General features: G+C 35.5%; 1 protein-coding gene across 1 annotated transcript in view; it reads right to left on the reverse strand.

Annotated features, from left to right (window-relative positions):
• TNFSF13B (TNF superfamily member 13b) overlaps positions 1 to 6,263 on the reverse strand; it is a 39,782-nt gene extending 33,519 nt beyond the window's left edge. The window contains exons 1-3 of the mRNA XM_069466936.1: positions 6,180 to 6,263; positions 5,477 to 5,899; positions 5,286 to 5,373 (exon numbers count right to left, since the gene is read on the reverse strand). Of these exons, the coding sequence (XP_069323037.1) occupies positions 5,286 to 5,373; positions 5,477 to 5,899; positions 6,180 to 6,263 (595 nt within the window). The remainder of the gene's footprint in view (positions 1 to 5,285; positions 5,374 to 5,476; positions 5,900 to 6,179) is intronic.
• Positions 6,264 to 17,061: the final 10,798 nt, after the last annotated feature.

Here is a 17,061-nt window from a genome sequence, read left to right on the forward strand (position 1 = left end):
TTTCTTCTTTGTAATAAGACACTGTGGAAGCTAGATAGGGGTACATGACAATTCTTTATACTGTCTGCAACTTTTCTGTAATTCTAAAACAATGCCAAACTAAAAAGTTTATTTAAAAAACAAAACTTAAAGTAAATTGGCCAAAATCTTACAATTATTATTTGGAAGATGAAATATGGGCAATTTTCTTCACTCTTATTTTACATTTCTTTGAATTATTCATATTTGCACCAATATTTTACTATTACAATTGAGAAAATGATAAAAAACATTATCAATAAAAATAGTTTTGTCTTTTTACAACCTAAAACACATAAATTTCTAGTAGCTTTTGAATTTCCTACTAAAAACAAAGGAGAAAATACAGAGGTGACCTGATTTTAACAGTAAACTGTTTCAGTTCAGTATTAACCCACATGAAAGAATTCACTTTCTTGATAGGCTCTAAAGATGCTTATCTTTAGGTCCTTATTATGAACAAAATTATAGTTAGGTGAGTGTTAAAAATGTAGATCATCATGATTCCATTTGTAAAGAAATTTTATTATGTAATATTTTCAAAGCCATAGTGCTTTAGTTATTTTTTTTCATTGGGAATATTTTCAAACACACTTATGAGCTTAAAAGTGAAGTTTTGGCTAATATGAGCTATTTGGCAATTTGTTAATTCTGGATTTCCCCACATTTCTGTTTATTATACTATAATCAAAAATGATCTTATGAAATATTTTAAGTTGAATAGGATTTTAATTTGAAACACAAAATAATTAAGAAAAACAAAACTGGAGCCAAAGTGCTAAATGGTAAAATTAAGTAAAAGCAGTGTTTACCCTTGGGATGACGGGAAGGACAGGAGTATGGAGTGGGCACGTGGGCTGACGGTAACGCCGTCCCTTCGCCTGCTGTTTGTGTGAAGTGCCAATAAGAATATGTGGTTCTAAAACATATGTAGACAATTAATAAGTAAGAACATAAATTAATGCTTTGAAAGTAAAAAGGGCAACCTAAGGTTTTTGAGTCTTACTGAAAATAAATCAGAATGACTAGATTGTAAACAAAAATCAAAGAAAACTGCATAGATTTAAGCTTCATAGAACTTTCTCATTTCCAAAAAAAAGATCCTCTTAAAAAAATCATTGAGTTTCACACAACTTCCTTGGGTACATATATATTAATTTTGATTAGTGCTAAACAAAATAAATTTTCTCTCTACTAATGAATAGTGTCTAGAACAACATTCAAGATAATTTCACTGACAAGGAATAGTAGATATTACCTGCCACTAACATTCTTATCTTCAAATCTTCCATCTTGGATTTATGAATGTTATCAATATATATACTATGTTATATATTTACACACACACTATGTATAAACATATGCAACTGACTCTTAAAGAATGTAGGGATTAGGGGTACTGACCCCACACAGTCAAAAATGTATGCATAAGTTTTGACACCCCAGAAACTTAACTACTAACAGCCCACTGTTGACCAGAAGCCTCACCAGAAACAGTTGATTAACACCTATTTTGTATGTTCTATATATTATATACTGTATCCTTACAATAAAGTAGCCCAGAGAAAATAAAATGCCATTTAAAAATCATATAGAAGAGAAAATACATTGACTATTCCTTAAGTAGAAGTGGATCATCATAAAGGTCTTCCTCCTTGTCGTCTTCACATTGGCCTGGCTGATGAGGAGGAAGAACAGAAGGGGCTGGTCTTGCTGTCTCAGGAGTGGCAGAGGTGGAAGAAAATCCACATAGAAGTGGATCCACATAGTCAAAACTGTGTTGTGCAAGGGTCACCAGTAATATCATGACTTTGCTTCTTGAGCGCACTTCCAGCATCACTAGTGGCACTTCATATGGGTCTCATGGTATTGCTCAAGGTTTACGATATTGCACTAAACTCGACGAAAAATACTTGAAAATCATGAGACATCACTTTTTACTGTATTACAAAATTTACCGGATAGGCGACTCACACAAACATGATTAGCATCACACAGCTTTAAGCAGATACAACATTTGAGCTCAGTACGATAGCAACAGGGACTGTCTATAAAACTATTTCAGTAGTACAGTACGTACTACAGCAAATTTTATGCAGTTATGATTTAATACTGCATCTTTATGTTCATTTACAAGTCTCTCAACTGTGAATGGTGCCATGTGTGGTCTCTGAGTATTGTATGAGTACATTATGGAAAATTTTAACTTTTTATAATAGATTTGTGCAAATTTTATGGTAGCAAATAATAATATAGGCTAATATCTACATATATTTTATGAATTTATGACATATCTAATTTTTTCTCAAGCTTTTTATTATTTCTAAGCTATGTAGTTCAGGTTTTTTCAAATCTCAAAAAATTTTTCTATTTGTTAGAATATTAGAGAATATCAAAAGGAAAAGATTATCACTGTTCAAACTCATGTTGTTCAAGGCTCAACTATGTGCTCTCTATATATGTATGTATATGTATATGTATATGTATATATATACAGAAACACACACACACACACACACACACACTATATCAAAGATTTATTAAAAAAGTTTAAGCCAAAACATGAAAAGAATATAGTGATTACCTCTAGGCTGTGGAAATCTGGGTAAATTTTAATTCACTTTGTTAGAGTTTTCTGTTATTCTCCAAACTTTCCACAAATTGCAAAATATTTGGTGAAAGATTTTCATCGGTATACAATTTTGGGATGCCACAAAAGCACAAGTAAGTAAAAATATTAATAGAGGATATTTTGGGAAACTGTAACTCGAGACATTTTTTATTTCTTACTCTATTATTCTTCTCAAATCTGCTGTAATGCGTCTATATCCTCTTTAGAATGGTAAAGTTAAGTTTTACTTTTAAAAGTAACATTTAGAAATGAGAATACTACTGAGGAGGTTAAAAAAGATTGAGGAATCCAGACCCAACTAGATATTGAAGCCCATTATAATACAAAAATACTTAAAATAGATTTTTTAAAGCAGATAAATAGAATAATAAATTAATGGAAAAACCAGAGAGCCTCAAATAGATGCAACTATATGAGGAACTTAACATAATGTGCAGTAAGCTTCCCAAAACAAAGAAGTTAACAAGAATTATTTAATACATTTGGTTGAGATAGCAGTTTGGAAGGAAAAAAATAGAGAGGAAGGGGGAAGTTAAAGCCAATATGAGAAGATTCATCAAAACAAACACCAGAAGAATTAATGAGTTAAAAGCAAACAAAACACTAAACTATGAAAAAGCCAAAATAGTAGGGAAGAGAGTAAACTACTTAAGAGATCATGAACAAATATATTTTTAGTTTTAATTTATTAGAGAATATCAAAAGGAAAAGATTATCACAATGTATACAGATGCAAAATCTCTGCACAAGAAAAGCAGCACAACAATGAAAATATTTGCATCAAAATTTTTATAAATATGTCTAAGAAAGTTTGTTCAAAGTTATAAAAAGATTAGTGCAGAAAAATGAGGAAAGTTATATAACAAAAATTAGCATAAGATAAACATAGAAGTAATCAAACTGTGCAGAAAGAAGTTCATTCTTATTAGTAAAAACAGGCAAACCAGTAATATAAGATATTGTTTTACAACTACTTAACTGGCCAAAATAAATTTTAAAAGATAAACTGTAAGAATGTGGAGAACTGGTACACTGCATTTTTGATTGCATACATTTGTAACTCATTTTGAAAACAATATGGCAGTAGGTAGCAAGAATGTTAAAGATGTTCATTCTCTTTAGCTCAGAAAGTTCACTCTGTAGATTTTATACCGAATAAAAAATTCCTCAGAAACAAAAGAGTCCTGCACAAAAATTTAACATGCTGTATTACAGCCACACACAAAAAAGGAAAGAACCATGTTAAATAGTTGGATGGTAGCAAATTAATGCTGATATATGAGAATTACTTAGAAATAGGAAAGACGATTATGGTTTGATAAGTGAAAATAAAAAATATACCATAGTATATATGCTGTGTTATTTTCAATTATGTATAAAATGTAGATGACAAAATACAAACTACAAAAATAACTGACAGGTATTAAAATAATAAAAATGTGACTATTTCTTAACTTTAAAATGTTTAAATCCAATTGTTTCTGATAACTGGAACAAAGATATAGTAACTAGATACCAAAAATTATGGTTTTATAAAATAAGGAAGAATTGTTTTCCATGAATATGGCACATAACAAAAAAATAAGTTTATACATAGGGCCCCTCGCATGTGCACATATGTGTGTGTGAGCATGTGTGTAATGGAAGGGCACCGTGTCTGTCTCTCCCAGTGTCTCTCATGCAGGTACATAAATAATTATATGTGTTCTGTGGACTTCACAGAGTCACTGTGAAGGTTAAATGAAATAGTATGTGTGAAAATACCTATTCTTTTCTATACTCACCTGGTATGTTCCAGGTGCTCAAATAATGTTCTTTCAATAAAAAAGGAAAATAATACCAAGGATTTGTTATAATGTTAATAAATTTCATATAAGTATTGTTTTCACATCTTTGAAATGAAAGAATTAGAATAGATTATCTTGGTAGGACCTACTAACTCTACAACATTCTGTGGAACGAGCAGAGCGTGAAGAAAGGTAGAAATTGCCAAAGAACTTACAAGAAGAGTATAAACACATGCATCTCCTGGTAAAGTATCCCTTAAAGGAAAGCCTTAAAATCAGTGTGTGTGTGGAGTGTGAGTGTGTGTGTAAAATAATCTTCTTTTAAAAGAAACAAAATTAAAGCATAACATATAAGGATTTCCATCATGATCTTTACTTGGTTTCACGGCATGCAACGCCCACCCTCGGGCACTATCTGTCTTTAACTGACATGCTACAACCCAGGTAAACAAAGTCCAATTAACAGTAGCGTGGAGTGCTTTTTTGTTTTTTTTCTGGAATGATGGATAATGCTTCTCACATAGGAGTACACAGTTTGAGAAAAAACACATGCCCCTTTTTTATCTTGTGTGCTTAATGCACAAATATTTATGCACAGATAGAAACAACTTCCCACACAATCTGCTCATTGGAGGACAAAGCACACTGCGCGTCCTATTGAATTTGCCAGTGCTGGGGCTTTGCTATAAAGCCGTGTCTGGTTTAAATGACAAATTTCATAGTCTCTATTTAAGAGGTTCCTAGAGGTAATAATGCTCACCTCTAGCTGCCCCAAACCTGATGTTATTCTCTACACCTGTGAACACTGTAACCCCTGACTCCGAAAAGCTTCTGTGTTCAAAACATACCTGTTTCTTCTGGCCCCTGAAGGGCACGCTTACTCCTGCGGCTCCGGCTGGAGTTGCTGTCTCCTGGAGCTGGTGGTGCAAAGATCTCCTGTGAACAGAAAAACCCCAAGTTATTGGAAAAACAGCTGAGGATGGCGGAGGCAGTTGTGTAGACAGAATTGTGCCTGAGGCTGCAGCTGCTGCAAACTCACTTTCAGTACTGGGGTGACAGCTGGAGCTTCCCCCAGAGCAGCCTTGGGGACTCCTGCAGCTTCCTCAGGAGGGGCGGGCAGCCGCTCAGCGTGGTGGCCCTGCAGTTCCGCCCGGAGGCTCACCAGGTCCGCTTGCAGGGTGGCCACCTGGTAGAAAGACACCACCGCCAGGCAGCTGGACAGCAGTGCCAGCAGCAAGGTTGCAGCCAGCAGCTGTCCATCTCTGGAGACTCGCACAGAGGGGCTTTCCTTCTGCGGGAGGATGGCAACACACTCCTTCGGTTTCATTTCTTCTCTTTTTTTGAGGCTAGAAGAAAGGCGTGACTGCTCGCTCTCCATGGAATCACCCACTTCACTCCTTGAGCTTTGAAGGTTGGGGCCTTTAGAATCAGTGACCACAGGGAATGGATCATTTCCTGTTATCTGTGTTTGGTGGTGTCCTGCATTTACTACAGTGCAGAGCTGGGCTCAGCCCCTCAGGAGAGTCCTCCTGAATTTTCTTCTTTCTGCCTTTCTGCATCTCTGCCCTGACTGTACAGTAGGTTGACGGGTGCTTGCCCTTCTAAAGGATTGCTCAATCTGTCTTCCGCATTTCACTTTCAGTTTTTGTAAGAATTTTAGGGCCATCTCAAAACACTCATGCTCAAGTAGATTCAAGGCCCGTTAAATCTCCCGAGGAAACCTGGAGTTCAGATTGGCATACCCGAGAGGTAACTGTTAAGAGATCCACATGTTTAAGGAGCTCGCCCTTAAGCACTGTGAGAGATCTGTGTCTACTCGGGGCCATGTGGCTTTATAAGGAAGAGGAAAAAGGACGTTAAAAGTTCCTACTGGTGTAATAAAAATAATTAATGGGAAGGTCAGATAAGCTAAGTGCCTTAGCACTGAATTGTACTTATCTGGAGAGTGATTTATTAACAGTCTTCAAGTACAAAATAAAATGAAGTATCCGTAAAGGAGAAATGGAAGTCCACTGGGAATTCTTCTTGTTATCTTAACAATGTAATGAAAAGAATGTGTGAGACTAAATTTTAGAGACAGATTTAGATTAGCTATCAGAAGGGTTCTCTAAATACGGTGGCTACATTTTTAAGGAAAACATGCATAAACTTTTTCCTTCTGAGACCCACTGCCTTGGAGTCAATTATGCAGGTGGTGGGCCTGTCTCGGGGAGTCTGGTCTCACCTTTGCTGCTCTGAGTTCTGAAGCTTCAAGTCCCTGCTCACATCAATACTGTGTTGAGGACAATTGGTCTTATCTCCAGCTCCAAATGCCTCACTGCTAGCATTAACTACTTTAAAGTAGCTTATCTACAACTGCCACAGTAAGTTCACTGTGTTCCAGTCTAACAGGTATGTGTACAAAACGTCCTCTATAGACCTGGAGTCGTTTTAGTTTCTAAACTGTTGTCAGACTTGTTGGAGCTGCAGGGACTGTTCCACTCATTCCAATCCTGTCTCGTTTTGATAGCTGGTTCCTGGACATTTAGTAGTTCCTGGCATATTTGCCCCCAGCACCTCAATATTGATTCAACAAATGTCTCTGAGCACTTACCAACCCCAGGGTAGTCACTCCTCCCCTCTATGCCAGGACTGCTGAGCATTAGCTCTATCTCACGCCACATGTCTATGCTACTTAAGAAAGAAAGTTACAGAAATAATTAATATAGAGGTAAGGACTCTGAAACCAGGCTTCCAGGGTGTGAATCCTACCTCTATTCTTCGCTCTCTTTGGGCAAAGTATGTTACCTCTCTGATTCAGTTTCCTCATCTGTGCAATGGGATGATGATAGTCACTGTCCCTGAGATTTGCAGTGAGGCTTACAGGAATGTGGAAATGAACTACATTTAGGATGCTTCCAGTTTTTTCATTCACTTTTATTCATTACATTCAAAATAGAATTGAGATATCTTTCACTATTATAAACAGTGTTGCAATACACATTTTTATATAATTGTCTTTGTAACATCTGCAAGGATTTCCCAAGCAAACACCTGCTGAAGGGTAGGCACATCTTCACTTTTATCAGGTGTCACCCAGTTACCCTCTGATGAGTTCCTATTTCCTCAATTTCTCACTACGAAATGATGTCATCAGACTTATTCATTTTCCCCTTTGGGACTGTCATTTTTTTCCCTTTGCTTCTTCACGTTCCAAAGGTATTTTTAAGTGACTTACTACTATCTTGGCCCCCAAAATAAGCAATTATCTAATTTCTCAGGTGGAAGTCTTTTACAAGTAAGTTTGTAAACACAACTACAATCCTTTTGCCACAGGCCTTGCTCCAGGTCAATCGTGGTGAGGTATACTGGATAACCTTGCAATAAAAAATGGCATTTGTTTGGGGATAGTATCAAGCCCCTCTCACTGAAAGTAATTGGGATTCACTCAGATTATTTGTGTGTGTATGAGTATGACCTAAATACGTGTAGAAACCAAAGGATTCAAGGCAGTGCTAGAAACCAGCTACTCTCTACTTTCCACTCAGGACACCCTGGAGCCACTGGGTATCTCTGTGAGTTGACATTCCTCCACTTCTGTTGGATCACTGCTCTCTATCTTCTTCGGTAAAAATGCCAAAGAGAGGGAATGATTTGATGCATTAGGGAACTACCTCTGCCTTTGTTGCTCTACTGGGCAGAAACTCTCGTGCCTGACCACCTCAAGAGAAAGTTACTGACCAGCCTACGTTTAGGTCATTTTAAAACTACCCAATGCTGGTTGAAGCAATGGGCAACGCTGTGCAAATAATAAGATAGTGCTTCTTTCACAAAAGGCAGCAAAATGGCTTCCCTCTGACCCAGATGCAGGGCAAACAGGCATTGCAACTGGCATGCTCTCCACAGGGATTGGGCAATTGCATTTTCTCTAAACATAGGTAGAAAGCGAAGTGGTGTTCATGGCTCTTGAATTTCTTATTAGATGAACAAAAGGAAGTTATTACTCCATAAATCAAGAATCTGTTTCCTGCAGAGGAAATGGTTTAACAATAATTTAACTGAAATTTGGTTAAACAAAAAGCATATTCATATTCATTGAATAACACACCACACGACAAGTTTATTCAGGGAGAAAAAGTTACTGTATCTAAGCCACAGATTGTATGGTGAGCTTACAACCAATATAATATCCAGTGTCTCACATTAGTATTTCACTACTTTTACACCCTTCTCAACTCAAAAGTAAAGCATTCTTGTGTAATGTAAGTATAGCAAATTTAATATAAAAATTGAAATACCATGTCTTTGGGATTGTCCAAATTGTCCCATCCACTCAGAAGTGGACATATAGGATTGAAAAGAATATAACTTATGTGTTTCTCCAAGGGGCAGAAACACAGCAGAAAATAAACATTCACTCTTTGACTAAGTTTTTACATGGACAACCTCAAAAATATTTAAAAAGTTGAATTATCAATTTCTGGCTATATAGTACTATCAAGAATTACAGGTTTGGGGGATTTCTTCTATACTTCCTTCTTTGAGAAAAGAGTTGTCTTTCATAAGGATTTGGACCAGTCAAGCAAGGAGAAAATAGCTCTTCTAGACATGTGGATGCACCTAAAAATATGTCTAGGTAAAACTGGCATCCTAAAGCACTAGGACGTGGAAAATAGTTTGATAAAAATAATTCTTACATTTAAAAAAAAAATGTTGTTTTCTGGTAGACCGTATATACAGTCAGTTGCTATTATAGTTATAGTGCAACTTGATTTAGAAGGCTAAATGATAATAACTGTGTATAATTATTTTTAATTTTTTTAATTTTTAATTGACACATAATTTACATATTTATGGGTACAGCATGATGTTTTGATACATATACAATGATAATTAGCATATCCATCACTTCAAATATTTATCATTTCTATGTGGTGAGAACATTCAAAATCCTCTTTTATAGCTATTTTGAAATATACAATATATTATTGCTAGCTATGGTCAGCCTACTGTGTAATGCAACATCGGAACTTTTTCCTCCTAACTGTAACTTTGGGCACGTTGACCAACTTTTTCCCATCCTCCTTTCCCCCTGCCTGTACTAACCAGTATTCTGCTCTCAACTCCTATGAGATCAACTTTTTTAGATTCCACATATGAATGAGTACATGCAGTATTTGTCTTTCTGTGCCTGGCTTATTTCACTTCACATAATATCCCCCAGGATCATCCATGTGGCTGCAAATAACAGTAGCTCATTCTTTATGTGGCTGAATACTCTTCCATCCTGTTATATTACATGTCTTAATCCACTTATTTGTTGGTAGACACTTAGGTTGATTTCATGTCTTGGCTATTATGAATAGTGCTGCCATTAAAATGGGTGTGCAGATACCTCTTTGACATAGTGATTTTATTTCCTTTGGATATACATCATATACTCTGTGTAATTTAACCATGAAGTAATAACATGTTATTCAAAATAGACAATTCTGGTCTTTTCTTATACAAAATTATAATGTGGGTGAATGGACATGATTTCTATTTCCTACTAGTTATATTAAAAAGAGAATTGTGCATGTATTTATTGGAGCTTACTTTTTGTCACTGTTAGGAGAAAAAAATCTGCTTTTTTAAGAACTCAAACTCAAGAGTTATATATGTCAGATTTATTTTTTTATCTCCTCAATTTGTTGTGTAACTGCTTTCAGATTTAATGCTCTTGAATCACAGTTTTTATGTGTGTATTTTTAAGAAATTTCTGTTTATCTCAATACTACTTTCAATTAGAGTATAATTAAATTATCTCTTTTCTCAGCCAAACTGCAGGAGAGCATAGACGTAACTGGGTGTTAGTGAGAGGCCTCTGGCTCTAATTGTCCCTAGACAGAGAAATATGATATGCAGTTTTTTTCTCCAAAGTAAGAATTTACATTACTATATCTGAGACCCAAATCTCAGCGGGTCTTGGATAGGATGGGTGAGCAGAAATCTGTGGGCAGGGGCCACCATCAGCCTCACATGAATGTGCCAAGTTTCCTGGACCTCTGAGAGCCCACAAAGGAATCAGATGGTTAGGGTTAGTCCTCCCTGTCCCTGAGGCTGGGAGACCATCAAGGGATCACAGGAAACAAAGTCCTCCCTTAGATACCTCATCAGTAGACTGGAAGTTTCCTGCTAGTACAATGCTGGCTCCTAGGTTAGAGATGACTTGATTTTCTACTGCCTGGGACTAGACTGCACTAGCTGAGCCCAGAAAGAAAAACTAAGGAGATGTTTAAGACATGCTAAGCAGTCACAGGAGAGCACAGAATACTCCCAACATACACACAAAACAAGTGACAGAGATGACTAGAATTTTTAAAAATTATTATAAAAAAGCTGATCAAAGAGTTGTTTACTTGAAAATATAAACATACATTTACAGATCACTTTTGTATCAAAGAGGTATGTAAAACTGAAGTTAGAAGCTACCTCGAAAGCAATGAGAAGGAAAACAATTTATACCAAAACATACGGGCCACAGCAAAAGCTGTACTCATTAAAAAAAATTATAACTTTGAAAACAAAGCTATAATATAAACACAATGACATTCAAAAGAATTAAATAATCATCTGAAGAAGTCAGAAAGGGAAAAAAAAACCAAAATAATCCAAGTAATGAAATTTAATAAATATAAGATTGATGATTGATTTATTACTTCTGTATTGCTAGTTAAGATGTGAGCAAAGGGTCCTTTTTTGAAAATGTAAAATAATAAAGTTGTTTTAGAAACCAATCTGGCAATACTGGAAACACTGAAAATACATCTACACTTCAACTTAACAACATCACTGTTTATCTACGAAAGAAAAACAGCAGAAGAGATATACGCACACATATGTATATATATGTATATATATTTGTACATATATATGATCTCAAGTACAATTAAATTCCATTTTGTTTAGTACTCTACAATGAATCAAAGACTTCTGTGTTTTTCTGCTGCTCAAATACAAAGTTAAAGACTTGTTCTCAATTTATTACCAAGTCTGATTGCTTGAACAGAAATATAATTTTATATGAAAATTTATAAAAACTATATTAGATACTTTTACACAGTCATAAAACATGTCTAATAGATGAGTTAATAAGAATTCACAATTGTACGTTCTGTTAATTACTTCTGGATATACTAAACTTGAAACCTTCTAACTTTTTATCTCCTTTAAATATAAGCCTCCCAAAGGTGTGAGGGTGAGAGGGGGGTGAGGAATGAAAAATTACCTATTGGGTACATGGTACACTATTTGGGTAATTGGAATATTAAGGCTTAGATCTCACTGCTATACAACATATCCATGTAACAAAACTGCACTTGTACTCCCTAAATATGTTGAAAGAAAAAAAAGAAAAAGTATATATAAGCCTCTCTGTTCTACCACTAGTATAAAAAAAGAGGGGGTGATTTCCAGAATATTAACCAGAAGTATAATCTGTTATCTCCTGGCTACAGCTGTTTACATATTTTAAACTGAATAATGAGCTTTCAACAATCTCCAAATTTAAACAAAATCCAAACCCATGTTGATATTTCCACACTCAGGATAAGCAATCATGATGTAGCTTAAAATTTATGTGAAAATCTCATTATCACTTATCAACAACCAATACCAGCAATAATTAACCAAGGATAACGAGTCAAATCAAATACTGAAGTATAAATTATAATCTTCCAGTGACCACTAAAATCCTTCAACATTTCAGAATTAATTTTCAGTATATATATAAATATAAATATGCATTTATGATGTCTTTTCTAGTGCTCTTTGTTTTTCTTTATGTGTGGATTTGGATTACTATACATGCTTACTTGCTTTTAGTGTGAATAATTTATGTTAGTATTTCTTGTGAAGTGGGTCTGCTAGCAAAAAGTTCTGTGTTTTTGTTTCCAGAATTATTTTATTTCATCTTCATCCCTGAAAGAGTTTTGCTGAATATGAGAATCTTATTTGACAGTCCCCTTTCAACACTTTGAATATGTAATACCATTGTCCTCTGTCTTCAATTAATTCTGGAGATTAGTCAGTTGTTAATCTTATTGGGATTTCCTCATACATGATGAGTTGTTATTCTCATGCTGCTTTTAAAATCTTCTCTGTCTTTGTCTCTCAGCATTTTTCCTATGATCTTTCTAGGTGTGGATAACTTTGTGCTTTATCCTACTTGAATTTCTTTGACTTTGGATATGTAGATTAATGTTTTTCATCAAATTTGAGATGTTTTCAGCAATTATATCTTTGGATTTTTTATTCCTGCTCCCTTCTTGCCTCTCTTTCTGCTGCTAGCATTATGCATATGTTGGTACAATTCTCTGAGGCTCTGTTTATTTTTCTTCATTCTTTTCTCTGTGTGTTTCACATTACATAGTTTCTATCAATCTATCTTCAAGTTTTCTGATGCCTTCTTCTGCCAGTTTGAGTCTATTGTTAAGCATGTATAGTGAATTTTTCATTTCAGTTATTATACATTTAACTCCAGAATTTCTATTTAGTTCATTTTTTAAAAATAATTTCTATCTCTGTTTATATTCTCTATTTAATGAGACAAGAGCTATTTTTTAAAAAGGAAATTATCACATGCCATAGCCATCTTCCCATCCTTTTACTTTGCTCTGGAATCTGACTGTTGGGTAAGTCCAGTAGAAGCTTGCTCAGCAATACTGGAAGCAGACTTTTAATATTTTAATCTGAACAGCATAAATACTGATACTTTCCTTGAAAGATCTATATTTTCATTCTTCCATGCAATATATACACACACACTGTTGTATTGTAACTTAAGTAATAAATGTACTTATAAAATCATTTTAAAATTTTGCTGCCCAGGATTTAGACAATCTTAAGAAAAGTTATTACTATACGGTTGACTTTATTTTTAATATTTTTGCATAGTCATATCCTATGTGTGTTATTCATGTCAATAAGAAGACTTGTGCTTTAGCACTTATAACAGTGTTATTATTAAAATTGGGCCTATAAATCCAAGTTAGATGCAACATAATTGACAATACCTATATTGACATTGCAACTGGCTTGTGAACCATTTGCTAATTTTAATATTTAATTAACAAGTGAAAATAGGAGTTGTGTAGTGCTTTCATAAGTAAGGTCCCTAGCATTTAAACTGATCTAAGATATATATATTTAAACATTGCTACAAATTGTCTTTTATTGCATAGCCCTAGATAAAAAACAGTGGAAACAGAAGTTGAATTTTCACTAATCCATAGTGTTGATAAATATAATTATGAGCATTCTTATTCAAAGTAAATTCATATAATTTTAAGAAGCCTGTACTTTTGATCAATATTATGGGAGTCTAAAATGACTTTAAATTTCTATATACTCAGAATCAGAGAAAGCTGTTGCTGGAAGAGGCCATTGAAACCACTGAGCCCAATCCCCATTTTGCATATAAGGAAACCAAGGCTCTGAAAGGTAAAATACCATCCCAAGGTTACAAAACTTTTTAAATTGTAGAAGAATCACTTTCAATAGCATTTGAATCATGTTTATAAGCTGACTGAATAAAATGAGACACTTTAGGAGGAAACTGACATTTGATAGAAACAAACCACATTACCACCTTTATAGGCAAAAAAGAAACGTCTTATATAGCTTGACTTCAAATTGTTGACTGCATTATTGTATTGAAAACCCTAAAAGATGGATGAAAATACTTATAAAGGCTCTAGTATGGTTTGAATATTTGACCCTTCCAAACATCACATTAAAATTTGATCCTCAATGTTGGAAGTGGGGCCCGGTGGGAAGTGTTTGGGTCATGCTGGTGGATCTCTCATGAACAGCTTGGTACCATCCTGCTGGTAGTGAGTGAGTTTTCACTCTATTAGTTCCCTTGTGAGCTGGCTGGTAAAAGGAACCTGGCCTCTCTCTCCCCTCTCTCTTGTTTCCTGTCTTGCCATGTGATCTTGGCACACACTGGCTCCCCTTCCCCTTCTGCCACGAGTGGAAGCTCCCTGAGGCCCTCACCAGATGTGGATGCCATCACTATGCTTCCTTACAGCCTGTAGAACCGTGAGCCAAATAAACCTCTTTTCTTTATAAATTGCCATCTCGAGTATCCTTTATATCAACACAAAATGGACTAAGACAGGCTTCCTCACCAAATATCCTATTTAAATTTCTAATTTTATAAGTGAAACAACAGAGATTAGATTGCAGGCTCTTGAATTTCAGAGTCCCTTTGGTTTGTAAAGTATACTTGTCATTTTATAAGCTAATTCTAATCTAATCTAATATTCAGCTTGTCTCTTTTTTTTGTTAACCTGAGAAGCACAACACCTTTGGCAAAAGAATCCAGTGACATTCAAACTAAAGGATTCATGCAATGCTACTGGAGTATAACTATAGGCCTAGGCTCACTCCAGAGTGCTAAGATGATACAGGCTTTTCTTACTATGCTCCTTACTTCCTTCTGAGTCCTCACGAGAAGCACCTTTAATGCCCAAATTTCTACCAAAATCTCTTCAAGGCAATCTAGACTTTTTGCATTAACAGTATACTTTCCAAAATTCTTTCAGCCACTATTCTCTATCCAATTCCAAAGCTAGTTTTTGGTATTTGTGACAGTGACACCCTATTTTCCTCTACCAAATACGTATTAGTTCCCTATGGAAACTGTAATAAATTACCACAACCTTGAAAGATTAAAACAACAGAAATTTATTCTCTGACAATTCTGGAAACCACAAGTCTGAAATCCAGTGTCAGCTGGACCACACTCCTTCCAGAGGCTCTTGGAAAAGTCTTCCTTTCTTCTTCCAGTTTCTGGTGTCTGTTGGTGTTCCTTGGCATCCTTGCCTGTGGTCTCATCAATACACCTCTACCTTCATCTTCACATACGCTTCTCCTCTCTGTGTGCGCCAAATCTTCCTCTGCTAGATTAAAAACCTACCCAGATAACCCAGGATAATCTTTCCAAGTTCAGACCCTTAATTTAATCACATCTGCAAAAACCCTTTTTCTTTATAAGGTAACATGATTATCTTCTAACGTAACAGATTCCAGGGATTAGAACCTGCTAACTTTGGACCCATTATCCAGCCAACACAAAAACTAAAGAGGCTTGTCAACTAAATGCCACATGTGGTTTGAAAGTGAATCTTTTTGCTGTAAAAAAAAATTATTAGGATAATTGGCATAACTTGAAAGGGATCTGAGAACTCAATGGTAAATTATCTGTTGATTTCATTTTAATGGTTGCATTGTGGGCATGCAGAAGAATGTTTTTAGTCAATACACACTGAAATATTCCCAGGTGATGGTGCATTAGCTTAGGAACTTACTTTCAAAATGATTCAAGAAAAGTTCTTTTACTGTACTTCCAAGTTTTCTGTACGTTTTGATTGTTAAAAACAACAACAACAACATACTAAAGGGGTGGGTAGAGAATAAGGAAGGGGAGTGGAACCAGACTGAGGGAATGCTAATGTCTCTAGAGGAAGAAGTCAGAGGTTCAAGTACAAAGAGAAATTCAACAAAATGCTATAGGAGTGTTTAATCCTGAAGAAGATCAGCAGTGGGCTACCTTCTGAGCCACTTTATAATGTAAGCCTACATTTTTCTCACTTTCTAGTATTCTTACTCTGTTGCATTTCTTGTTTCCATCTCTTTGCAGGAGATTATGACACACTCTGTTAAAGCGACCTTCTTTTGAACAATTCTTCAGGTAGATTTGTCCTCAGCCTTTTATCTCTTCCAATTTTATTCACATAAATAAGAATGAAAGGGCAATGAATTATTCAATATACGTTTTCTTGAATTTAAGGCCCTAAGCAATAATTATTCTAATAAGAGAAATGAATTGTGCTATTAGTACACAAATGGTTTATATTTTAGATTAGCTACTCCCCTCAGAAAAGGAAACACAAATAATTAAGTTATGCAATGTACATATACCAAACATGAGATGAAATTAGCATATGAAAGAGTTTAAATCCTCCCCCGCCAAAAAAAAAATATAGGCTTCTACTCTGTTTTTTCTATCAAAGGAAAAACAGTTGTTTACTGTCTTACTGAACTTGGATTGCTATAACAAATACCATAGACTTAAACATACGCTTAAATGACAGAAAGCTAGAAAGTCCAAGATCAAGGTGCCAGCAGATCTGGTGTACAGTGAGGGCGCTCTTCCTGGTTTGCACAAAGCTTCTCCTTGTAGCCTCACATGGCCGGGGGGGGGGGGGGGGGGGGGTAGCTCACTTCCTTTCATAAGGGCACTGATAGCATCATGAGGATGCCACCTTCATAATCTAACTACCCCCCAAAGCCCCACCTCCTAATGCCTTCATGTTGGGGATTAGGATATCACATATGAATTTTGAGGGGACACAGACTTGTCCACATTTGCTGTCTCCAGAGACTTTGCACTTCCCTCTGCCCCATCTCTCAATCCAGACTGTCCCGTGCTTGCAGGCATGCATGCTGTCTTTGCATAGAGGAAACTTGAACGCACTTTTATCTCAAGGAATATGTCCTGGAAAGCAAGGCCAAGAAAAATGCCAATGTGTCACATTAATTCAAGTGGCTGTGACACCTCATTTAAGAGTAATACAGATGATGGTGATAAATTTTTAA

This window comes from Eulemur rufifrons, chromosome 4 (assembly GCF_041146395.1).
Source record: "Eulemur rufifrons isolate Redbay chromosome 4, OSU_ERuf_1, whole genome shotgun sequence".
Lineage (NCBI taxonomy): Eukaryota > Metazoa > Chordata > Mammalia > Primates > Lemuridae > Eulemur > Eulemur rufifrons.